Genomic DNA, 27490 nt, shown 5'->3' on the forward strand with positions numbered 1-27490 from the left:
TGCTGGTCAGCGTTTTTTTTCGAATCAATAGGTAATTGCAGCTGTAGAGGGGTATTTTGCAGATCTTACTGAGAACCACTACAGGGACGGGATAATGGCACTGGAGCATCACTGGAATAAATGTATTAGTCTTAAGAGACATTACGTTGAAAAATAAAAATAATTTTGAAATTTATAAATTCGTTTTTTTTTTCATTGTTAGGCCGAGAACTTTTCAGACCACCCTCATATAAGAATATGCTATTCAGTAGTAAGTGAAGAAAGAAATATGCAAACATTTATTTATATGTTTACCTATGTGCAGTTTATAGGTGATACTCCTGCTTCAGAAATTCATCATAAAGGAGTACAGCTAGAAGATTTGGAACTCATTAAAGTTGGTGATATCAAGATGAGAATTGAAGAAATGCTTAGGATTAAAACTTCAGTAAGCAGTGAACTGAGGGACTTAGAAAATCGAAGGCAGAGACTTCAGGTGAGATTTGTTGTACCAGTGACATGTTATGTCTGTTGGTTAATTATTTCAAAAAAACCCTTAAGCACAATGAATCAGTGGTAGTCTTTTTTTAGGTCTGTCTTTGCACTTGTTAGGGTTGTAAATTATTTTTATCTCCCAGTGTGAAACCACATCCTAATTTTTGGAGGCCTGAATTGTCTTGAGAAAAAAAAAGTTTCATGTTTAGTCTCTGTAGTGGAATTTCCATATTATATAACCTTTAGCCTGCTCACAGTGCTATAGATTTACAACCTTTGATTGGTAACATTTCACATAGAAAAGAAAAAACCAGTTTGATGAAATATATAGAGTTTTGTGTTTAAATTAAACTTCAAGAATCTAAATTATATCGAAAGATATATTTTGATATTCTTTCACTCAGTCAAATTAAATGGTAAATAGCACTGATTATATTTGATTTAAGGAGTTGTCTACCATTTGAAATAAAAACTTGCATGATAAAATTCTGTTTTAGCCTGTCGTCTTCAGGACTATATACAATTTTTGAACTAGCAACATACTATCATAAGCTACATCATGTCTAAAACTACTTAACTTGCCTCTATTGCATAGCCTGACCTCTTATGTAAAAAATTAAAAAATATATATTAAATTAAAAACAGTAATAGCTAACATAAAATTTTTACAAAAAAAAATAAAAATCCAGAAATCAGATTAGGATTAATTACATCAGTCAATCAGAATATTCCTATTTATGACATCTGATTCTTAAACCTTGCTTTAAGAAAGGTTTAATACTTTAAGAATACAGTAATATAAGTATTCATTCATTGACCTATGGTATTTAGCATAGTCTTTTCTCTTTCTATATACTTTAAAAAATGGTACCAGAATCTCCTGTTGGCTTTCGAAGTTATTTTCACTTTCATGTTGCCGTTATCTGATGTTAATTTTTCTTCTTTTTGTTATTGTTGTTGTGCAGATCTGTGTCACTTGTAGTGATGTGTCCATTTGTTGTCAAGGTTATATATATTCATAAGTTATTTTAACAGTATTAAACACCAAACGAAAATAAATGATAAAAGATGTTTATTGACTGGATGTTTATTAACTGGATTTCAAACCAGCATCCTCAGAACAAAAAAAAAAAATTTTTTTTTTTTTGAAAGTTTATTTTTCACTTGGTCAGACTATAATAAATTTAGTTTAATCCTTTATCCAAGTGTGTGCAAACAAAGTTTGCACCTGAAAGTATCTTCAGGACTGGGGTAAAGTGGTACAAACCGGGCGACTCCTTGCAAAGGTGGAGCAAGCTACCAACACTCCTATCTCAGTATTTCCCATGATGCAAAACACATCTCCTTGCGAATATGTATAATGTTATGCATTAAGGGAAGGGCCACTACCCAGACTAGTTTCGACCTTTATTGAGGTCTCTTCAGTGGGAGCCAGGAAGAGATGACCTTGCTAATGCTTCTGCCTTGGTATCTCCACTTGCTCCACCTTTGCAAGGAGTCGCCTGGTGTTGTACCACTTTATCCCAGTCCTGAAGATACTTTCAGGCACAAACTTTGTTTGCACACACTTGGATAAAGGATTAAACTAAATTTATTATAGTCTGACCAAGTGAAAAATAAACTTTCAACATCTTTCTCTAAATCCAGAGTAATTTAATAAAAAGGTGGCACACCGTTTGGCAGCTCCTATAGGAGGAGATGACCTTGCTAATGCTTCTGCCTTGGTATCTCCACTTGGACCTGGCTTCCACTGAAGAGACCTCAATAAAGGTCTAAACTAGTCTGGGTAGTGGCCCTTCTCTTAATGCATAACATTATACATATCTCCAAGGAGATGTGTTTTGCATTATGGGAGATACTGAGATAGGAGTGTAGGTATCTTGCTCCACCTTTGCAAGGAGTCGCCCGGTGTTGTACCACTTTACCCCAGTCCTGAAGATACTTTCAGGTGCAAACTTTGTTTGCACACACTTGGATAAAGGATTAAACTAAATTTATTACAGAGCAAAAAAAACTTGTTCAAGTTTACATGCAACAATGAGTAAGTGAAATATAAGCCAGTTAATAAACATACTTTTGTAAGTTATTTTGGTTTGGTGTTGTAATACCAAAGAAATAAATTAAAATAAGTATAAAATAATGTCCAACACCTAAGCTGGCAACTGGATTGTATATATGTTGACCAAAACTTCGAAGTTTTTATTCTGTCATCTTTGTTTAAAACTCTCCAGTTTTGGGCAGCATATACTGTGTATGATTCTGACTACAAATCATGTCCTCAGATTATGTATAGTACCTCACTACAAGTGATACTGATCTCCACAACAAAAAAAGGAAAAAAATTAACATCAGATAATAGCAACTTGAAAGTGAACACAACTTAAAAAAAAAAAAAAAAAGCCAATAAGAGATCTTAGTGCCGTTTTTTTTAAATTTTTTTTTTTAATATATATAAAAATGAATTGAGGCTAAATACCATAGCTGAAAGTATTGAATGAGTACAGCAATATAAAATATCAAGACTAAGGTGTAAGAATCAGATGTCATGAATAAGAATATTTTGATTGGTTAATGTAATTAATTATTAATCTTACTTTGATTTTTTTTTCTTTGTAAAAATTTTGTAAGCTATTCATTTTAATCTTATTTTATATATTATTATTATTATTATTATTATTATTATTACGGGCAACTCCAGGGAGTCATTAGACTCATCGAGGGAGGCCCCAAATCATATTCATCACAACTATTCGACATTCATACAGTATCTATCATACCTCGCCTTAAACTCATTCACTGTCACAGCATCCACCACAGACTCAGGGAGCGCATTCCACTCATTCACTACTCTAAAAGTAAAGAACCCAGCTCTAACACCTTTACTAACCACACTTTTGCCCAGTTTCCATGGATGTCCCCTAGTCCTCCCACAACCAGCCCTGTTCTCAAAAATATCTTCTGAATTAATTTTATAGAAACCCTTCAGTAATTTGAATGTCTCAATCATATCTCCCCTCCTCCGCAATCAACCAATTTTTGCAACCCACAAATCCTCAACCTGTTCTCATACGGTTCATTCCACAGACCTGCTATCATCTTAGTCACCAGCCTCTGGATCCTCTCCACCTCCTCCCCATCAAGAAGATACCTAGGTGACCAAATCTGAACACAGTAGTCGAGATGGCGTCTTATCAAGGCTCGATCACTTGGTTGCTGAAGAATACGTTGACAAGCAGGTTATTGTTCCTCTGTAATCAGCTGATGAGCTGATTTGGCCACTTTTGCAATGTGTCCCCTAAATTTCAATTCCTTATCCACCAACACTCCTAAATCGCGTGCCTCATCAATTTACTGGAGCACGGTTCCACCAATGCAGTAAACTGCCGCCAATCTTTTCACCCCAAAATGCATAACCTTACATTTTGCCACATTAAATTGACATCCATTCTCCTTAGTCCAGACCTCCAATCTATCCAAATCATCCTGCAAAATTTTGACGTCATCTGCATTCACTATTGCCCTACCCAACTTCGCATCATCCGCAAACAAATGAACTGTTCCTCTCAGATCCTTTCCTATATCATTTATGAACAAATTAAACAGCAGTGGTACAAGAACAGATCCTTGTGGCACATCACTAGTCACAGGCCGTCTTGTGGACTCTACTCCTGAGTAAACCACTCTCTGATATCTCTCTGTCAACCACCCTCCTATCCATCTCACCAACCTTATGTCCATTCCCATATGCTGCAATTTACTGATTAGAATTCCATGTGGTATCCTGTCAAAGGCCTTAGCAAGGTCCAGTAGAATCACTGTAAACCCATTACCCTTATCCAGTTCAGCCGTCACTGTGTTATAATACGTGAGCAAGTTACTGAGGCATGACCTTCCCTTCACAAAACCATGCTGTCCCCGATACAGTATCCCATTTTCTTCTATCCAATCTTGTATTTTCCTCTTGACTATTTTCTCTAAGACCTTGATAATGATTCCTGTTATGCTGATTGGCCGGTAATTTTCAACAGCAGCCTTGGAACCACCTTTGTGCAGTGGAACTATTTTCCCCTCTTTCCACCCCCTTGGGACTGACCCAGTCCTGAGGCTCAAATTAAACAAAATGGTCAAGGGCACTGACAATTCTTTGGCCGCTTCACGTACGACACGAGCTGGTATACCATCCAATCCCACAGATGTATTGACATTGAGGTTCTGTAATAGACTAGTTACCTCTACTTCATTCATCACAATTCCAGTATAAGCTGTTGGTTCTTCCATTCCTGCAAAGTCACCACCTGGATGATATACTCTTGCAAAGTGCTCGCTCAGTAATTCCACAATATCGACTGATTCGGTTACCTCCCTACCCTCAGCATTTTTTAAGATCATTCTACCCTGAGCATTTTTCCTTTTACTTGCAACATATTGAAAAAACTGTTTGGGGTTCTCTTTAGCCTACGTTGCCAATTTCCTTTCGTAATCTGCTTTTGCTTTTCTTACCACCCTTGTTACCATCCTGGCCTGAGCTTTATACTGTTAATGTGCCTGATGGTCACCCTTCTCCTTAAATTCCCTCCACAGTTGTTTCTTTTTTTGCAGCTCAAGCTTAATAGTGTTATTCATCCATTTAACCCCTACTTGATTTATTATTTGGACTCTTGTGTACAGTCAACCATTGCCTCCTGCAAACAGTTCTTAACCACCTCCCATGCACTATCAACATCCAGCCCTTGCAGTTTTACATGCCATGGCATTGAGCGAAGCACACACCTAAGCTTGTCATACTTGCCAGCCCGGTAATTCCACATGTACCCTGTCTTAATTGTAAATTCGACTCCTTTAGCCACCTCCCAAGTCATGACCTTATGGTCCCTCTCACCAATTGGTGGCAACATGGTCATGTTCGTTACAGCCACATTCTCAGTTGCAATTACTAGGTCCAGCACTCTCTGCCCCCTGGTATTTTCCAATACATGTTGCCGTAGATAGTTGTCCCTTAATAACCGCATAAAATCCAATTCCTTCCTCCCATGTGCCCTTTCCTCTTTCCAGTCAATGTTACCATAATTGAAATCGCCCATAATAATTACCCTCCTTCCACTCATTTCTTCTATTTGTTTATGCATACTATCCCCACCATCCACTCCATCACCCGGTCTATAGCAGCACCCAATTGTATATTTTGTTCTGCTAGATTCTAGCTCACACCAAACAGCCTCAAATGTGCTTTTTTCCCCATCCTGCAGTTCAACTTCTATACTCCTTGGCTGAAGCTCATCAGCTATCATCAATAACACTCCTTCCCCCTTTTTATTCACCCTGTCACTCCTGAACACACTATACCCGTCGCATTCAATCCCACTGGCTTTATCATCTTCTGTCAGCCATGTTTCACTAATACCGACAACCTGTGGCCTGGAAGTGCCAACCATGGCCAAAAACTCTTCCTTCTTGTTCCTAATACTCCTGGCATTAGTGTACATGAATCGCAGAAGCCCATTTGTCCCATCCCTACTTTGATGCCTTATACTAACTATCCCATTCTGATTTGTTGTCCATCGTACTCGCTCGGGCATAATATACTCATTCATACACCTAACTTCCCCCCTGATGGTCTGCATATCTACTCCTCCCCCCCTCTTAATAAATCTAGTTTCCCTGAGTCTGTACATCCACTTCCACATCATTCATCAACACTCTTTCAAGTCTCCGTACACCAACTCCATTCAAATGTAACCCATCCATCTTATATAAGTCCTTTCGCCCATCGAACTCATTCCACACATCCACAAATTCCACACCACTCTCCATGCGTAACCCACGCATAAAGTCATTGGCAATTATGGCCCTCCTTCTAAACACTTCGCTGTCATACCGCGGTAAGATACTCGCCATCCTAACTCTCTCACTCTTCTCTTTTGCTACCTCAAACAACTCCCTCACATCCTCTATCATTTCCATTTTGTCCTCTTTCAAATCACTCGTTCCTGCCACGATTATCATCTCTTTCACCCTCTGTTTTTGCAGTCGAATAGATTCGCTGACGTCCTTTATGTTCACACCCGGCTGGTACGACTTCGTTAAACTCTCAATTATTACGCCTCTTAATAGTGAATCCCCATACAGCACTCGCTCCTTCGTTTCATTGACATTTACGAACATTCTATTATTTGCCGTCACAGACTTCCGCTGGTTATTTGTCGGTACTTTCAACACACATTTTTCCATACGCTCCAGTTGCCTTTTAGCTCTATGTATCGCACCATTCAAACGGGCAATTTCGCTACTCGCATTTATCTCACCATTTTCATTATCGATCAAATCATCCATTCTTTCTGTGTTTCTACCTTCATTTACACTTTCAGTGATGCTCTCACACCTATCTGGCACTACCATGCAATTCTCTAGCACACCGCCATTTTCTACATTCTGACTATCGTTAACGATATCACTCTCGACACACGAAACACGCTTGAAGTCCTCATTCTCTCTACACTTTCTACACATATTAACTCCACTATCACTTTCTAACCAGACTCCCACCGCTCTTCGCAAGGCATACATCTCACAGACAGCACATTGCATAAATTCGTTTACATCAAAACTCTTAAACAAACATGGCGACCTGGCCGCCATTTTTTTCTTTATCGGTGCCATGTGTACGCTATCTTTTCTTAAAAATAATAATTAAAATAACAGAAAACACGCAAAAATTGCACAGACACACCAAGAAACAAAAGCAAACAATACTACTTAAAATTCTAGTAAAATATCTAATGTTAACACAAAATACTACTAATCTTTTCAGGAGCTCTCGACAAGCCGACGATCTAATCAGTGCGACATGAGAAATATATATATATATTTCTTTTTACTGCAAGAGGGCAGGTTAAGTAATTTTAGGTGTGATGTAGCTTACTTTGGCATGTTGCTCTAATGTAGTTGTGTGTATATAAATGTAGTTATACTACTTGGTTATACTATAAATTAAAGATACCAAGAAATTATATGCTTGGTTTAATCATTTATCCAAGTGTAAGCAAACAATTTTGCACATGAACTATTTTTTAGCACAGGGGCAACTCGTATAAAGAAGCTAATGACTTCACATCACTTGCCTTAGTACCTCATACTGTAAAGCACATCTCCTTGCAGACATTTATAATGCTATGCATTATGGGAAGGGTCACTACCCAGACCGGTTTCAACCCTTATTGAGGTTTCATCAGTGGGAGCCAGACCCAGAGGCGATACTAAGGTTGAAGTAATGCAGATGTCATATTTTCATATACAGGTAGCCAAAAGGTGTCACACCTTATTATTATAATACTCTGGATTAGAGAAAGTTGTTGGAAGTTTTTCCATTTGCGTAAAGATAAAGATACCAAGAAATTATATTCTTGATTGAAGTGTAAGCAAACAAAGTTTGCACTTGAATTATTTTCAGGACTGGGCCAACTCATATATTGAAGCTGTTTAATGCATGCTTTGTATCTTTAATTTATAGTATAATCAAGTGGAAAAACTTCCAACAGCTCTCTGTAATCCAGAGTATTTTAATAGCTAATAATTTTAATAACACCTTTTGGCTACTCGTATAAGAAATTATCACTTTGATATTACTACAACCTTAGTATCACCTATGGGTGTCTGGCTTCCACTGATGAGACCTCAATAAATGTCGAAACTGGTCTGGGTAGTGACCCTTTCCATAAGGATATGTGCTTTGCATTACGGGATACTAAGGCAAGTGATGTGAAGTCATCAACTTCTATATACAAATTGCCCCAGTCCTGAAAATAGTTCAAGTGCAAAATTATTTGTTTACACTTGGATAAAAGATTAAAAGATTATATAATTTCTGAGGTATCTTTAATTTTTAGATGTACATATTCCTGAAGATGGCCGTAAAGTAAAGATCAGTATGTAGAATTTTATTAAAGTTTTTATCTGAAATATCAGTTGACTCCATTAGTCAAATATAATGAACACTTCTACACTACTGTAGAATATGTTGTGTCAGAGCCATTTTAGTATTTGTTGCCAAATTTGTTAGAACACCTCTAATCTACCAAGGATCAAGGGGTGCTTAAGGGTCCAAGCTGTATAACTGAGGAGGAGACCTCCAAATAGCCTTTAAAGGAATGCGAAGAACCGACCATGACTTCTGACCTAATGTCCAATCCTCACCTTCTCGTGGTGCACCCTGTTTGGTATCTACCTGGATACTGAACGAACGAGGATGGGCTGGCAATTTGGGATTTAGCCAACCAAATTGTATTCTTATTGGCTTAAACCAATATAGAAAATGATGGTACAACACGACAAAATTTCATGCCAGCTGGGACGTCGCCTGGTTAAACAAGGTCCCTGTTGTTTTCGCCAGGGAACCAAGGCAAACAGCGAAAAGTCAGCTACTGGAACAAATCTGAAAACACACCACAACTCAACATCACCAGAGTTAAAGATCGGTACTATCAACATAAGAAGCCTGAATAGCAAAGAAATGGAGCTAGCTGAGAAATTAGATAAATATCAGATAGATATAATAGGGATGACTGAAACAAAAAAGACCAAAACTGGTGAGATCTTTCTGAACAATAAATACAAAATGTTATATTCAGGAAATGACAATCAAGGAAAAGGAGTAGCCATAGTATTCAACACAAAATATGAGGCTAATCTTCTTGAATGGCAGGCAGTCTCAAGTAGAGTGATGTGGGAAAATATCAGAATGGGGAATTGGACAATGAGACTTATTTGTGCATATGGTCCCACAGAAGGTTCTACTAAGGAAGAAGTGGAGAAAATTTTGATGCGATGCTTTAGAAAAAGCAACTGACACAATGAAAAAGGAAAAGTTGGTCCTTGTTGGGGATCTAAATAGCAGAGTAGGAAATGATTGTGAGACATACAAAAATATTTTAGGAAAATTTGGAGAAAAGAGCAAAGCCAATAATAATGGCAAATACCTGTTGGATTTTTGCTCAGGACATGGACTGGTTATTACTAACACCATGTTCCAACATAAAAATGTGCACAAATTCACATGGAGAGAAGAGGCAAGGAATGAGAAAAGTCTCATTGACTATGTTATTGTTAATAGTGATGTTTTCTCCCTGGTGGAGGACACCAGAGTGTACATAGGATTTGAAATTGGAAGCGATCACTATTTAGCCTTGAGCAGGATAAAATTGAATTTCATATTGAAAAGAATAACATGTAAGAAAGTTTTAAAGAAAATAAAAGTTGAGCAGCTCTCAAATGTGAATTGTAGACTAAAATACACAAAGATTATTGAAGAAAAAATTGAAGAGTTTGAGAACAAGAACCAAACCTTGGAGGTTCAGTGGCAAACCTTGAAGAAAGCCCTGATTGATTCAGCTTGAGAGGCATGTGATGAAGTTGTCTGCAAGGATAGAAAAATTAGAACTCCATGGTGGCCACAGGAAGTTAAAGAGGCAGTGAAGGAAAAGAAGAAAGCATATCAAAAGTTCCTGGCAAATAAGTCAGCTTTTGCTCTTAGAGAATACAGAGACAAATGTAAGAAAGCAAAACACTGTGTAAAACTAGCTAAACAAAAGTGATGGGAGGACTTTGGCAAGAACATAGAAAATAAATACCAAGAAGGCGGTAAGATATTGTTGAAGAAGCTTAGAAATGGAGGAAAGAGTGCTGTAAAAGGAGTTAGAGATGATAAAGGTGACATTAAAACAGGAGAAAAAGATATCCTTTAAGTATGGAGTAATTACTTCGAAAAATTGCTAAATGAAACAAGCAGTGATAGCACAGTGATAAAAATAAAAAAAAATACTCAACAGGCATACAGTCAGGAATACATATCCATACTTGAAGTAGAAAAAGCCATCAAAGGCTTGAAATGTGGAAAGGCAGCAGGAGTAGATGATATTCGACCAGAAATGCTGAAGTATGGTGGTATAAAAGTCTTACAGTGGCTGTACTGCATAGTTCAGAAAACCTGGACAGAGGGACAAATTCCCAATGATTGGAGTTGAGCTCTAATAGTACCCATATATAAAAAGGGAAATAAAACTGAATGTGATAATTATAGAGGTATTTCCCTACTGAGTGTTCCTGGCAAGATCTATGCGAGCATACTTGAGAAACGGTTGAGAAGAATTGTGGAAGAAAATCTTGATTTTCTCATAATCTATAAGCCTTTATAGATTATGAGAAAAAATTTTTCTCATAATCTATAAAGGCTAAATGCACCTCCAAATTATTGTCTTATGTCAATTGAAACAAGCTGGATTCAGGCCAAATAGAGGCTGTCAGGATCAGATCTTCACTTTACGACAAATAGTTGAGAAAGGATGGGAATATAACAAAGATCTGTATTTAAGTTTTGTCGATCTGGAAAAGGCATATGACAAGGTGCCAAGAGAGAAACTATTTAATACGCAGTTATATGGTGTCAATTGGGTTTTATATCAAGCAATACTTAGTCTGTATTTGAGTTGTAAGTCGGCAGTTAGAATTGAAGGAAGTTCAGGAAGATGGTTTAATGTTAAATCTGGTGTGAGACAAGGATGTACATTATCCCCTCTGTTATTCATTGTCTATATGGATTGCATTATGAAGGAAAGTACTATTAAACATGATATCAGAATTGGAGATGTTAATGTCAGCTCTTTGCTTTATGCGGACTATGTTATACTTCTAAATAAATCCGCTAGAGGTCTGCAAGATTCTCTGACTAAATTGTATAACTGTTGTAATAGATATGGTATGAAGGTCAGCATTAAAAAGACAAAGACAATGAAAATAGGTAGAATTGCTGAAAATGCCAACTTTGTTATGAACGGGAAACCTGTGGAACAAGTAAAACATTTCAGCTACTGAGGCACGATTTTTACTGAGGATGGTAAATTAAATATGGAAATAGACAACAGACTCAACAAAGCTGGTATGGTAGGAAGTCAATTGAATAAATTCATATGGAATAGAAGAGAAATTAGTCGGAACAGTAAATTAGCTGTATACAAGACAGTGTTCAAACAAGTTTTAACTTATGAATCTGAGAGCTGGGTCATAAGTAAAAACACTTGACTTGAGACCACAGATATGAGAGTCCTGAGAAAGATTAGAGGCGTAAACAGATGGTATCAATGGCAATATCATAATAAAAACAAGGATATTAGGAAAGAACCTGACATTGTCGGCATCCAGGAATGCATTAGCGGAGCTAATCTCAGGTGGTATGGTCATTTAAACAGAATGGGCGAGGAAAGATTAGCAAAACAAGTGTTCTCTGCCAGGTTGGCTGGAAAATGACCCAGAGGAAGGCGAAGATATAGGTGGATTGGTAAGGTACAATGTGCCTTAGACAATAGAAATATAAGATCTGATAATGATAATATTGGAGTCTTGACAAGTAACAGACTGATTTGGAGGAAAATTGTATATAGGAATTTAGTAATGATGTAAATTTTTCATGTAGTACTATCATATCCTGTACACCCCTTGAGGGTACATGTCAGGAATTTGATGATGATGATTTTTTATATTATTAAAAATTTTCTCATAATCTATAAAGGCTAAATGCATCTCTAAATTATTGTCTTATGTCAAGTAATTTGTTTTAAGAACAACTTAAATATTATCTATATATGATTTTTCTTGTCTTAAACTGCTTGTGTAAGTGTCTTTGGCACATGTAGGTTTCCTCTAAACAGAAAAGGATAGTGAACCATTTAGTAGTTGTGCAGCTAGCACGTTCAGGAAGTGAAAATGGTCATATCCTCCATCCCAGTGGTGAGGATGCCAAACCATTGGGATGGATGATTGTTTGATTGTCTTCCCTTCCTGGACGTGCTAGTTGTGTAGCATATCCAGGATAAAAGGTGTTGCAAAGACATCCAAGTTTGGTGGCAAGTACTCGATTATTAGAACAAATAGCCCTTGCTCTGTGTTATTTGTTTTAATGATGTTCTTCAAATTTTTTTTTGAGATGAATGGTATGGGTAGCGCATAATTATAATTTTTTTCTAAGTATTTGTTGAAAGTATGTTCTACTTCTACATGGAAATCCTCCTCTCAGTTTGGACTCTAGATAGAAAATTTGATCTTTTGATAGTTCTTCTGATATTATGATTAGTTTAGTTATAGTGTCACTTTCACCCATTGAATTACTCAAGCAAGATTTTCCTTCTGATATTGTTATATTTTTAAATGATTTTGTTATTCACTCTGGATACTTAACCATTCAAAATAAATTGTGCCAGCAGATAGAAGATACAGTAGTGAATAACAAAATCATTTAAAAATATAACAATATCAGAAGGAAAATCTTGCTCGAGTAATTCAATGGGTGAAAGTGACACCAGTTGTGACACCAAAGCATTTGATGAAAAGTTTTTCATCAAATGCTTTGGTAGATATAACTATAACATCTCTGCCATTTGGAAGGGCTTGGTTTTTCTTCTAATCTAGAAAATTTCTTCTTATTTAAAATAAATATAGTCCAGCATCCAGAATACAGTTCACTTTAGCAAAAGAAGAAAACAACCACTTAATCTTTCTGGATCTGCTAATTTTTTGCCAGAGATGCAATTTTTAATGCAAAATTGTATCGTCCCAGTTAAAATAAATAAAAAAAAAAAAAAAAAGGGACTATTAAGACCTTAATACATCTTGCTCATGATTTGTGTATTAGACAAACCAATGCTTTCTATGATGGTACAAGATTTCTTTATCCCCACTTCTCAGTGTATTCCTTATCGTAACAGCAATGTGATATGTAGTAATAGTTTTCACAACACTTCAGTGTGCTCTCTATTATGAACTAAGACCTTATTAAACTCTATTATGAACGGTTCTGAAGGCCTAGTTATTGATACATCCATTTCATTGCACTTGGCAAATATACATGTGGAGACATTCGAACAAACAGCCATCATTATGTACCACATCAAACCAAGACCGTGGCTTAAGTATTTCGATGACATCTTCGACATTTTCCCAGGCAGAGAAGAGACTTTCAAGTTTATGGAGTTCCTTAAAAGTTTAAACCAGAAAATCCAATTTACATTAGAAGTAGAAAAAGATAGATCTCTTTCCTTCCTAATGTTCTCATATTGATCATCTCAATAGAAAATCATGGCAATCCTTCGTTAGAAGTCTACAGAGAAAAAAAACAAAATGAAACACAATACCAAGATGCCACATCACACCACCACCTGATGCAAAAAATGAGATATCATCAAAACTCTCAAAGACAAGGCCATTATGATATCCAGTGATGATAACGAAAAAGAAATAACATAATGGATACAATCTTGGAACTATTAATAGCATCCTGATAGTTGCAGACCTTTATGATTTTGGGTCTTGATAGTTTTCCAGATAAGAAAAGTATTTCATTACGTATTTCAGAGCATATACAAATACAAAGGTGCTGTTTCTTTATCTTACATTAAAAATATTAAAATAGTGAAAGTTTTAAAGCAGTACAACTTAAAAGTTGCTTTCAACCACTATAAAAATATTCATGATGCTAGGATTGCAGAAACAATCTTGCTCACCTCTTAAACAACCAGGAGTGTTCAAAATCTTCTGTACCTGCAACATTTGCTACATTTTGCTCCTCTATAGAAAAAGCAGTAAATTGGCAACTCACAAAACAGCCATATATAGAATTCAACTGTTATGTATGCAGATTAAAGAAGCAAGAGTCAAAGAGAAAGTGATATAAGGGCTAGGGCGTACCCCTTAAGCGACACGCAGCCACATCGCCCTACAGCTGAGAGAAGTGGATGAAGACTACCTCACAAGCCCTGCAGGTGGAGAGGATGCTGCGAGTTGGAAGCATGACTGGAAGGGGAAGAGAGGTTGCAGACATGATGAGGAAGAGGAAGTTGGACATTTTATGTGTGCAGGAGACAAGGTGGAAGGGGGGGGAAATAGGCGAAGGAACTGGGAGATGGATATAAATTGTTCTACTCTGGAGCAAATAAAGAGGGAAGAAATGGTATCGGAATTGTGGTGTGTGGCAGAATGAAGGGCGAAGTACTGGAAGTGGGTAGTAGGAACAATAGGATCATGCGAATGAAACTGGGTCTTGGAGAAGAGCAAGTGGTCGTCTTATGTGTATATGCTCTGCAAGTTGGCTGTGCAGCAGAGGAGAAAGATGAGTTCTGGAACGTGTTAGGTGAAGAAATGAGGGAACTGGAAGAAAACGAGATGGTGATTGTCAAAAGGAGACTTGAACGGACACATAGGGAGACAGAATAGAGACTTTGAAAGGGTGCATGGTGGCCATGGAGTGGGAATGATGAACCAGGAAGGAGAGAGGGTTGTGGACTTTGCAGTAACATTTGATTTGGCAATTGTGAACTCATTTTTCTACAAGATGAAAGAACATTTGATAACATTTAAAATTGGTAACAACAGTTCACAAATTGACTACATTTTGACTAGAAGAAAACGTCTTAAGGTTGTGACAAATTGTAAGGTAATTCCAACAGATCAAGTGGCACAGCAACACTGACTGCTGTGCACAGACTTTAAAATAAGATCAAAGATAAAAACCTCTGGAAGCCATGGGATGAAGACAATTAAGTGGTTTCACTTAAAAGAAGAGAGTGTGAGGAATCGTTTTAGGGAGATGGTGTTAGAGATGATTTCGGATGGACTGGAAGAAAGTGTATAAGATTGGTGGAAACATAATTCAAAAGTAATCCTGAGCTGTGCAATCGAAGTGCTTGGTGAGACATCTGGAAAGATTAGAGAGCAGAAGGAGGGTTGGTGGTGGAATAATAATGTACAAGAAGCAGTGAGCTAAGAGGAAGGCAAAGCAGAACTTGGATGAGTCGAGTGGAAGAGGACAGAGAGGTGTACAGAGAGAGAAAGCGAGAAGCCAAGAGAGTTGTGGCGAAGGCCATGGCATATCAAGATCTGTATGATCAATTAGAAACAAAGGAAGGACAGAGAAAATTTTACCAACTAGCAAAATTTAGAAATAAAGCAGCAAAGGGCATCTTACATGTGAGGCAGATCAAAGATGCTGAATGAAGAGTATTATGGAGGGATGTGGACATAGGAAACAGATGGAGAATATACTTTGAGGGACTTTTGAATGGGGAAAATATGAGGACTCACAGAGAAGATGGGGAGCCTTCTGAGGGGGATGGTGCAGAACATCAGTAGAGTGGAAGTGAAGGAGGCCATGAAGAGGATGCAGAATGAAAAATCGGTGGGTCCAGACAGGATTCCAGTGGAGCCATGGAAGGCACTTGGGGGGGGGGGAGAGGAAATTGACCTGCTGGGGACCTGTTCATGCAAGTTTGCCAACAGGAAAATATACCTGAGGAATGGAGGAAAAGTATACTCTTGTCTCCATCTACAAGGGTAAAGGGGATGCACAAGACTGTAAGAATTACAGAGGAATAAAGTTGATGTCCCACACAATGAAAATCCTAGAGAGGGTTCTTGATGGAAGATTGAGGAAGGAGGTGGAGATTGCAAAGGAACAATTTGGCTTCATGCATGGTAGATCAACGATCGATGCTATCTTTGGGTTACAGCAGATGATGGAAAAGTTTCGAGAGAAACAACGGGAGCTACATCTGGTGTTTATTGATCTAGAGAAAGCATATGATAGAGTGCCAAGGCAAGAAGTCTGGAGGTGTGTGAGGGAGAAGGTGGTACTGGAGAAATATGTCAGGTTGGTGCAGGAGATGTACAGAAATGCGAAGACAAGAGTTCGGACCTGTCTGGGACAGACAGAAAGTTTTCAAGTAACAGTTGGTTTGCATCAAGGGTCAGCATTAAGTCTGTTTAATATTGTGATGGAGGTGGTGACGGAGGAGGCGAGAGTAGACGTGCCTTGGACAATTTTGTATGCAGATGACATCTTGCTGCGTGTAGATTCAGGAGAAGTGGCAGCTAAACTGGAAAGATGGAGGAAAGTATTTGAGGAGAGAGGTATGAGACTGAGCAGAAGTAAGACAGAGTATATGTGTTGCAAAGTGGATGGCGGCCAGGAGACAGATCTGGAGCTGGAAGGAGATGTCATCAGGAAGATGAGGGACTTTAGATACTTAGGTTCAACAGTGGAAGAAGATGGAGGGGCTGAGAAGGAAGTGGGATGCAGGATACAAGTGGGTTGGAGAAACTGGAGAGAGATGGCTGGAGTGCTATGTGATAAGAGGGTACCGATCAATCTGAAAGGCAAAATCTATAGGACAGTAGTGAGGCCAGCTATGATGTATGCTATGGAATCTGTGGCCCTGAGGAAAAATAACATCAGCAGGATGGAGGTAGCAGAGATGAGAATGCTTAGGTGGATGTGCTGTGTGACCAGAAAGGATCATCTGAGAAATGATCCTATGTGGGAGGAAATATGTGGGAAGAAAAGTCATGCAGATGGATGTGCAAGGAAGGAGGAAGTGTGGGCGGCCAAAGAAGAGATGGCCACCCACGCCTGAATCCTGACAGCCCAAGACAGGAGGATGTGGAGGAGACTCATCATTAACAGCGACCCCACTTTAGTGGGACAAGCTGCAGAAGAAGAAGATTAAATAAGCAAGAGTCTCATCTTAACTTAAATCAGCTATGGGCAGCATATATAAAAGATCTTCATATTAATGAATTAGGCTATGAGAGAGGTTATACAGCAGCACATTGCATGCCATACGCTTGATATCTCACTATAATATTCAAAATATTTTTCAACTTTAATTTGAATAATAACAGTTGATTCAAAAATCTCTGAGTACTTTTTTCCATTTTTTTAATCTGAAGTAAATAAAAATGTTATACAAAACTAGTTATTAAATCTCTTACTAAAAGTTGCATGTAGTACTTTCCAGACACAAAAACATAGATATATCAAGCCATGGAAACTTGCCTTTGTTACTGCCATTCTTTGAATTGATTGTGTTAAAGACAGAGTTTCCCAATTTGTCTAATTTGTATTAATTTGTATTTGCTTTGAGTTATCGTTGAATCATATTTTTCCATCCTCCATTTCTGAAGAGATGGTCTGTTTTGGAAGGCAGGTATATGACATGATCCACATCAAAGTTAATAGTAGATAGCCATTGTCTCAATTCATTACCACTCTATATAGTGTTGAACTGGATAAAAAGAAGTGTCACAAGTATGTCCAAAATTTTTAAAAAGATTCATTGTTGAGCAGCCTTTAGAGGTGAACTGTAGACTGAAATAGACAAATATTGTTGCAGAAAAAGTAAGAGATCAGTAACAAGAACCATACTATAGAGATTGAGTGGCCTAATCTGAAGAAAGCATTGATTCAGCCAGGGAAGTATGAGATACAGTTTGTGAGGATAGAAAAATCAAAACTTCATATTGGATGCAACAAGATAGAGGCAGTTCTGATTGAGGAGAGGATCATCAAATTCCCAAGTAAGTTGGAATTTGCTTTTAGGGAATGTAGAGAAAATGTGAAAAAGTTAAGTTGTGTACAAGAAAAAAACTAAAGTCACAAGAAGGAAACACTAGAATATAAATATGAAAACAGCATAATGTTCTTGAGATTGGAAAAAAAGCTTAGAAATTGGTGGAAAGAATCAAATGATAAAAGTGACATAAAAATTGAACATAATATTATTAATAATATCTGATTTAATACTTTGAAAAAATTTAGTAAAATGAGCAGCAACAGAACAGTGGTTGAATATATCCAGGAAAAATGCTGTCATTGTTGAATTTGTTATGGGGAGTAAGGCAACTCACAGAAATATGAAATGTTGAAAAGGTAGTTTGAATATTCAACCAGAAATGCTCAAATATGGAGATAGAAAAGTAAGTTTTTATAGTGGTCACACTGCTCATTTTAGAAGATTGAATTCCAACATTTGAATTTCAGGTGAGACTGGATTAGAGCTCTCACATTACCCATATAGAACAGTTAAATAAAACCAAATATGAGAATTACACAAAAATTTCTCTGCTAAGGGTTCTGAAATAAGATTCATGCAAGATAAAAGCTGTTCAAAACCATAAATTAAAAATAATATTTTTATTTTTTATTTATTTTATTTCTTAAGTAACATGGATTATTTTATTAAATAATCCATGTTACTTAAGGCCTACAATCTGTCTAAATTGTATGAAAAACCCTAGTCTGTGTGAGGAAAAATGCTGTCATTTCCATATACAGGAATACCTCGATTATCGCGGTTTATAATTTGATACCAAAATTCCAATTATTGCGCTCCAAATTCGAATTATCGCGGTCAGGAGATATAGCCCACTACATATGCAACCAGTTCGAGTCGCCACTCTCCAGGTATCGCTCTCTTGTAGTGCTTCGTTTTTATCCGACAGCGCCTTCTCACCACTTACCAGAACTATTCGCCCTCTCTTGAAGTACATGTGGATATTTATTTCTCTTGTTATTTACCCCTACAATGAATGCTAAAAGAAACAAGGATGATTTCAAGTCTACAGCTATCAGGAAGAAACACAGAGTGATCAGCTTAGAAGATAAGTTGCATATGATAAATAAGTATGAAGCAGTCATAACCAAAGCCAAAATTGCAAGAGAGTATGGTCTAAATGAATCAACTGTTCGCCATATTTTAGACCACGCTGCAAACTCTAGGGCTTCGATCTAGGACTAAAAGAAATTGAAAAAGGTGATGTTTAGGACCTGCTTCAGTCACATGATAAGGAACCGGATGATGAAGACCTAATTAACCTCGAGAGAGAACGTGCTTACGATGCTCAAATCTATGATAATGACGAACAAATTGACTTGGCACCGAAGGAATTTACCCTCAAAGAAATGGACGAAATGTTTAGAATTGCTGAAAATTTTAAAGAAAAAATCTTGAACAGCGATCCTAATCTCGAGCGATCACTGAAAGTTCGTCAGGAAATTAAAAATTCCATCCATTGCTACCGAGTTTTATACGAAGAAAAAAGAAAGAAAAAACTCCACCAGATAACTCTACACCAATTTTTATCCAAGAAAGAATAATTGTATGTACTGTATGTACTTCTGATATATAAATAAAGATTAAAGAATAATCTTGTTTTTCTTAATGAACCTTCATTTTTTTACTTAACATGTTTAATACATTTCTTTTTTACTTGATATATAAAATTTAATTAATAGATTTGAAAAATCCTTGGCATTGATCACCCATTTTACATGCATTATTTATCCCGATTATCGCGGATTCAATTATTGCGGTATTTTTCATGCCAACAATAACCGCGATAATCGAGGTATTCCTGTATATGTATATATGAGATCAGCTAACTCTATATTGAAAAATTCTCATAAAGGTTCTTTAATCTTAGATGGGATTCAAAACCTAGATCTTTTCAGCCAGAGAGTTTTGTTGAAACTAACTGAGGTACAGAAGCCAATATTTCCAGTGGTATTAATGGCTGAGTGGACAACATCCCTACTCTAACAGGTTATGCAATTAAATTCTCACTTTGTTGCAAACATTTGTGAATTTCTATATAATAGTAAATAAATTTCATCACAGATCTGAAACCCCACACTGCTTATTAGAGGACTGAAACAGTTTGAAAAAGTTCCATGTTGTTTCCTCTAAATATTTCTCTTGGTCCCTTAATTATCTAACCCTTAGTTTACATTTACTTCCCTTAGCTCTGCCTTGAAATAGACTACTCTATGCCAGTCCCAAGGCAGGGTAAATGAGGAGAGTCAGATGAAGGGCTAATCACCCTTCCTTTTAAAATTTTGTAATTATGGAAACTGAAAATCCAAGTAAGTTCAAGATTTCAGACAGTTTAAGATATTAAGATGATAATGAATAGATGAAATTTCATGAGTAAAGCCTGCAGTAAACTTTTGAAACAAATGAAGTTACCATTTTCACCTGAACAAAGCACACTAATTGCAACACAGAATTAAAACTATATTCTGACTTGGAAAGACACACATTATTAGGAAAATGAGATGGTACAGAATAGGTATTTTAAAACTAAGTGAACAGACTGGAAAAGTGAGTAGTTGGAAAAGAGATGTAGTTGATATTAAATGCTGTATTCAGGATCTGATGAAAAGCATGAAAGAGGAATGGCACTTATTGAGTGAAAAAGTAGTCTATAAGTGTTAAAATAATTATGGCTGGATAACCCTAACCACTTGACCAATCAGCCTGGCTGGTTGCTTAAGTGGTGGGCTAAATCCCTCATTAGTCTTGGGTCCAGTTGACATGGAGCCTGGCACATTTCAAATGTTATCTTCTGTGGCATGGGGAATAAGGGCATGCAGACTACTGGTTGCCCAGCATACAGACCACCTTCACGAATCCTTCTGCACATAGAAGCAGATTCCATGTAGCTGACATGAGGTCAAATCATAAACGATTCAGGGTAGCACTGGAGAGCAGATAATTAGAGATATTGTTTACCCAGTGCAGTTGTAGCTTGTGGTCTGCCTTCACTGAATCTCTGGGATGCTGTTTGTGACTTGTTGGAACCAATTCAAACAGTCACAGAATGACTCACATGCAGTCATCTGGCTACCTCCACCCAACTTTGGCTGGCCTCCAGTCATACTATGGCTAGTCACCTGAATTCATCAGTTCAATGTCTTGCAGTGATATCCAAGAATTTTGCTATCAGAAAATCATTTCACTCTAGACATGAAATGAAAAACTACTCCAAAATGCCGACTTTTATACCATGGCTTATTTTCATATACCTATTTTTTCCCTTTTTTTTCCCCTGAGTTATAATTTTTCCAAAGAGAAAAATTATTTACATTTCTGACAGATATTTAAAAAAAATGTGGAATAAGTTTATCTTCAGAATTTTTATCCTATCTGCTGTTAAGTAATTATATTAATACACCTTAAAAATTAAATTGTTATTATTTATAATTAAATTGTAATTATTAATATTTGATGAGTTTTTTTTCCTGTTGAAGAGAACCATAAACTTAAAATGTAACTCTTAATTTTAGACAGAAATTGCTGTTTTGAGTCAGCGCGTTGAAGATCTCAAAGCCGAATTCAGTCATCAGCAAGTAGATTTGGAGAGGCTTAGAGTGTCTGTAGAGCAGGCTCAGTATGCACAGAAAGAAGTACTGAAGAAAAATGCACCTCAGATATCAGCACCACGACGAATACTTCCTTCTTTGGAAGATAGAATTTCTATCCCATCTCCATCATTTAAAGCTGTGCAATATTGCCGTATGCATCTATGTTTTGATTTCTCACGCTGTTCTCTAACTTCAGGTTTTCCTGTGTACTTTTATCACCCAGATGATCACAGACTTTCTTGGAGTCAACTAGAACATTTTGTGAAAACATCAGTAACAGAGTCATTGAACATGAATATTCATATAACTTTTGACCCTGCCATTGCTTGCATTTATGTTGTATTGGTTGGAGAATATCAAGAAAGTAAATATTCAGCAGTTTTCTTAGAAAGTTATTTGAAAAGTCTTGCTTACTGGAATGGGGATGGAAGAAACCATATATTATTAAATTTAGGAGTAAATGCCAATGCTTCAGATATATTTTATAAAGTAAATACTGGTCGTGCCATTCTTGTACAGTCACATTTTACTAATCAGCAATTTAGGGAAGACTTTGATATCATTTCTCCACCTCTTTTGGGACCTGTAAAAGGAAATGTTTGGGAAAGATTGCCAGCTCATTCTCCAGCTAGAAGAAAATTTTTTTTGTCATATCATGGTGAATTCAAAATTCCAAAATCAGATGCGATAGATACCAGTTTACGAAAGTTATTGGAAAAAGAATTCAAGCATAGTATAAACCTTAACAGAACTTTAAACAATAAGAGCAAGAGTGCTGCACACAGCTATTCAAGAAGGCTTCAAGCAAACATTGGCACAGAAGCTGAACAAGACTGGGACTCATCAGAAGATTTCATTATTGATATTCTTAAAGAGATGAAAGCAACAAGTACCATTGATAATTTCTTCTTTAAATTTTCATGTGCAGGTAGCAGTCTAGATTCAGTAAATTCAGAGTGGCTTCTTTGTGCTGGTAGAAATGCAAGAGCAACTCTTTTATCACAGTCAACTTTCACTCTCATCATCAGTCCATTAAGCTATGATCTTTTAAGTACAACCCAACTTCAGATACGTGTGCTGGAAGGATTGCAGTATGGTGCAATTCCTGTTATTTTAGGTTGTCATATTCGCCTTCCTTTCCAGGAAATGATAGATTGGAAACGAGCTGCTCTTATTCTTCCAAAAGCCAGGACATCAGAGCTTCATTACATTTTGAGGACATTTTCCGATGCTGATATATTGTTAATGAGAAGGCAGGGACGTCTTTTATGGGAACGTTATTTTGCATCTGTTCAGCAGGTTGTTAATACAATTCTTGCTGTTGTTCGAAATCGTATTCAGATTCCTCCTGCTCCAGCCCAAGAAGAGTCATCTCCAAGTATATTTAATGCAACGTTTCAACCATTAAGAACTGAATTTGCTGCTGTTCAAGATGCTGATCCTGAGGAAAACCTAGGACCAAATGAATCTCCATTTCCATCTTTACGTTACCAGCGTAATTTATCATATGTTATGTCACAGCAATACAGTGCTTGGAATAATCTTGCTGATCCATTTACGCTGTATCCTTATATGCCATTTGACCCACTGCTGCCTTCTGAAGCAAAGTTTATAGGTAAATCAAAATTTAATTCTTATTTATTTGCAGAGTATTGAAATTTTCTGATTATTTTTTATGTTCATCTTAAATACATCAATTTTTATTATTATGCACTTTAATTTTTACCAATGTATTTGCAAGATAATTAAGATTTTAAAAACATTTTGTGACAAAAAACTTTTTATGAAAATGTACCAACTATTTTTCTAATAATGTCATTATTTTGACTTGCTGTATTCTAAAAATAAAGCAAAAATTTTCCATTTTGTTGACATTATTATGCAGTGTTTTTTCCATACACAGGAGGTTGGTTGGTCAACCTACAATACATAGTACCGTGTATGGGTAGTGGGTTTGGAAAGGAGGAATTTGTTTACATTTGATTTGAATGACTTTAAATTGTATTCCTTGGGAAACACAGCAGGTGGGAGACTGTTCCACAGCGCAGCATTTGCAGGGATGAAGGAAGAGGAAAAGAAACTTGTTCTGTTTGTTTCTAGGTGTACTGTGAAGGGATGTTGTGCAGCAGTTGCACGTGTTCCAATGAGCTTTGTACTGAGCAGAGGAAGTATTGATGTTATTTCGAATGAGCATTTCCCATGGAAATATTTGTAGAATATACATACTGCAGAGACCATACATCTGTGTGAAAGTGGGAGGAGAGAGTTGGTAAGGGATGGATCATTGATAAGTCTAATTGCTCTCCTCTGTATTGAGTCGAGCATTTTGAGAGCACTTTTAGGGGTCCACCCCATATGTGGAAGCAGTATTCAATAGCTGGGTGGATTTGTGATTTGTATAATGTTAGTAGCTGTTCAGGGGTGAAATAACGTCTTGAGCGAAAATGAAATCCTAGATTTTTTGATGCTGAGGATGCAATGGGTGTGATATGTTTATGCCAGGAGAGGTTTGATGTGAGGATGCAATGGTTGTGATATGTTTATGCCAGGAGAGGTTTGATGTGAGAGTGATTCCAAGAAGCGAGATCTCAGACTGTCTGAAAATTTGGGTATCGTCAAAAAGGATACTGGGGAAAAATGGTTCTTTTTTATGGGAAATAGTACAGAACTGGATTTTATTGCCGTTGAAATTTATGAGGTTATCTGAACCCCATTGTAGGATGGCTTGGAGATCGAAGTTCAGGGTGGTGGTGGTGGTGGTGGTGGTTGAGGTGAGTTGTGAAGGGTAAGGCTTATCAAATGCAAGCGAGGAGTGAAGTGTGCTATCATCTGACAAAACTGTGTATTGGGTTGGAGGTCAATTGTAGTAGGTCATTGATATATAGCAGGAAGAGGGTTGGTGAGAGAACAGAACCTTGTGGGACCCCAGCATTAATTGAGTGGTGAGAGGATAGGGAGCTGTCCACCATCACACAGTGCGTCCAGACAGAAAGCTGGCAATCCAACTACAGAAGTCCTGGGTCAGACCGAATGATGGTAGTTTGCTTAGTAAGCCTTTGTGTCAGACCCGGTCAAAGGCTTTTCGAGATATCTAGTGCAACCACTTGAGATTCACCAAACCTCTCCATAGCGTTTGTCCAGAGATGGGTGACGTATGTGAGTAGATCTCCTGTTGATCGGCAGTGGTGGAATTCATACTGGTGGTCATTTATTTGGTGAGTGTCTTCAAGATAGTGTAGGAGTTGGGAATTGATGATATTTTCCATTACTTTCGACAGGACTGAGGTAAGCGAGATAGGGCAGTAATTGGATGGCTGTGACTTGTCACCGTTCTTGGGAATGGGCTGAATATAGGCCAATTTCCAGTTTATGGGATAGATTCCAGTGGAGTAAGAGAGTATATATAGGTGACATAGGATAGGGGTCAGTTCTGGAGCACAAACTTTCAGAACAATTGGGGGAATGTCAGGGCCAGGAGACTTTTTTGTGTCTAATTTGGACAGTATTTTTCTGATCTCTTCCTGGCAAAAGGATATAGGGGGCATTGTATGGAATGGTTGGGGGACATTTACCATCATCAGTTATGCATGCATTTGAAGCAAAGTATGAAGCCAGAAGATTGGCTTTTTCTGTGGGTAACGATGCAGTAGAGCCATCTGGGTATGATAGGGGTGGGAATAGTGTTGGACAGAAGTTACAGCCAATTGTTTTGGTGAGAGACCAAAAGGCTTGGGTGCCGTTTGGACATGCTGCTAGTTTCCTGCATTTTGCTCTTTCAAACTCTGTTTTGGAAGCATTGATTGCTTTTTTGCATCTATTACGGACTTCAGTGTAAGCTTTGAAGGAGGATGAGGTTCTTGATTTCAGCCAGTTGTGGTATATCTGGTGTTTCATCTCTACAGCCTTGACACATCTTTTGGAGAACCAGGGTTTCATTAGGCAGGGCCGGTTTTATCATTAAGCGAACTTATGCAATCGCCTAGGGGTGCTAAGACTTCGGGGTGCCAGATTTTGCTACATAGTTTGGGGAAAAATTACAACTTCAAAAAAAATTAGTAAAACCTTGGTTAATAATAAAAAAACTGAAGTAAGTCAAGCCGTCCTGGTGCTCGCTGATGATCCTACGTTATTTTCGCCTTTCTCTATTTCTTCCACTCCCCTGCTATTTGTATACTTAACCTCAAGTGCATCTGTCCCAAGATGAGCTGGGAAGTTCTGGGGTAACCCTCAAACTAACAATCAGTGGTCACGACTAACTGACTGTTCTCACTTCTTATCTTCGTTCCCTATAGACTAAATTCTGTTGATGTTTAGATTAAGCCCTGTTTTTTGCAAGCAAACTCCTTCCCCAGCCATATGGTTGCGAAGCGCATAGCCACTAGGTTAACCGTGCAAACAACTGTTCATTGATAATATCTCTTTCGGTGATCATAGCATTGATATTATGATCTTTCCAAAATGGAACCCAATTGTTTTTCCCGAGTCTTCTGGGAATTGAATTTTTTGCAGCGCTCTGTATGTTGTTAGTTCTAGTAGTTGCTGATCATATTCTTTACTAGTGGGTGTGCTAGTGTGTTTCTAATGGTTGTATGTATTTAGGCCAGTTTGCTTTTCTGAAGTTCCAAGATCACTTTGTCTGTGGTTTTGGTCTAAAGATAAGATCAATTCCGTGTGATTTGTCAGAGTCAATTTGACTAATTGCTGTTTCTAATTCTGTCATTGTGAGGTCCTGAGTAAAGATGTCTTCGGAAAGATAAGTTCTCGATTGTATTAGTAGATGTTTTGCAATTTTCCTGCACTTTTTGTCTTCTTTGTTGTATTGCAGCATGTATCGACCTAGTAGCGCAATGGCTTTGGTGTGCCAACATCGTAAAAAAATATAATAGTAAAAGGATCAGAGAGTCGAAGCGTTGGTGGTACGAGCAGTGCCCCCCAAAATGCTCTGTATGCACTTTTTGGCAATAATTATAAACTGCTTTTAACAATAAAGAATTTTATGATGCCTGTCTTGTCTTACAATGCGTTGATAAAACTGGCCTAGGGGCGCCACACACCCTCGAACCGGCACTGTCGTTAGGGAATGGCAGTTCAGAGTATAAACTAGATGTGCATTATAATAAACAAAATATACTGCAATGCACATCTACTATAATGAAATGAATCACTATAACAAACTACAGAAAATACATCACCTAAGTCACACAGAATTCTATTTTTGACAGAAACTTTTGACATGAAATTAAGAATTATTTACACGTTAGCACAAGAAAAGCATATTTAATATATGAAATATCTGGCAACATACAGGAATACCTCGATTATCGCGGTTATTGTTGCCACGAAAAATACCGCAATAATCGAATCCGCGATAATCGAGATAAATAATGCGTGTAAAATGGGTGATCAATGCCAAGGATTTTTCGAATCTATTAATTAAATTTTATATATCAAGTAAAAAAAAGATATGTGTTAAACGTGCTAAGTAAAAAATGAAGGTTCATTAAGAAAAACAAGATTATTCTTTAATCTTTATTTATATATAAGAAGTATATACGGTACTTACAATTATTCTTTCTTGGATAAAAATTGGTGTAGAGTTGTCTGGTGAAATTTTTTCTTACTTTTTTCTTCGTATAAAACTCGGTAGCAATGGATAGAATTTCCAATTTCCTGACTAACTTTCAGTGATCGCTCGAGATTAGGATCGCCGTTCAAGATTTTTTCTTTAAAATTTTCAGCAATTCTAAACATTTTGTCCATTTCTTTGAGGGTAAATTCCTTCGGTACCAAGTTAGTTTGTTCGTCATTATCATCGATTTGAGCATCGTAAGCACGTTCTCTCTCTCGAGGTTAATTAGATCTTCATCATCCAGTTCCTTATCATGTGACTGAAGCAGGTCCTGAACATCACCTTTTTCAATTTCTTTTAATCCTAGATTGAAGCCCTAGAGTTTGCAGTGTGGTCTAAAATATAGCGAACAGTTGATTCATTTAGACCAT

The 27490-nt window shown here is 37.3% G+C and overlaps 1 protein-coding gene across 1 annotated transcript in view; it reads left to right on the forward strand.

The window, feature by feature from the left end:
* The window catches only part of botv (exostosin like glycosyltransferase 3), a 207383-nt gene that overhangs the window by 12337 nt on the left and 167556 nt on the right, over positions 1-27490 (forward strand). The window contains exons 2-3 of the mRNA XM_090392101.1: positions 305-475; positions 21413-23105. Of these exons, the coding sequence (XP_090248227.1) occupies positions 305-475; positions 21413-23105 (1864 nt within the window). The remainder of the gene's footprint in view (positions 1-304; positions 476-21412; positions 23106-27490) is intronic.

The sequence above is a fragment of the Typopeltis vanoorti genome, chromosome 4, assembly GCF_054136105.1.
Source record: "Typopeltis vanoorti isolate ZY-2024b chromosome 4, IOZ_Tvanoo_1.0, whole genome shotgun sequence".
Taxonomy (NCBI): Eukaryota; Metazoa; Arthropoda; class Arachnida; order Uropygi; family Thelyphonidae; genus Typopeltis; species Typopeltis vanoorti.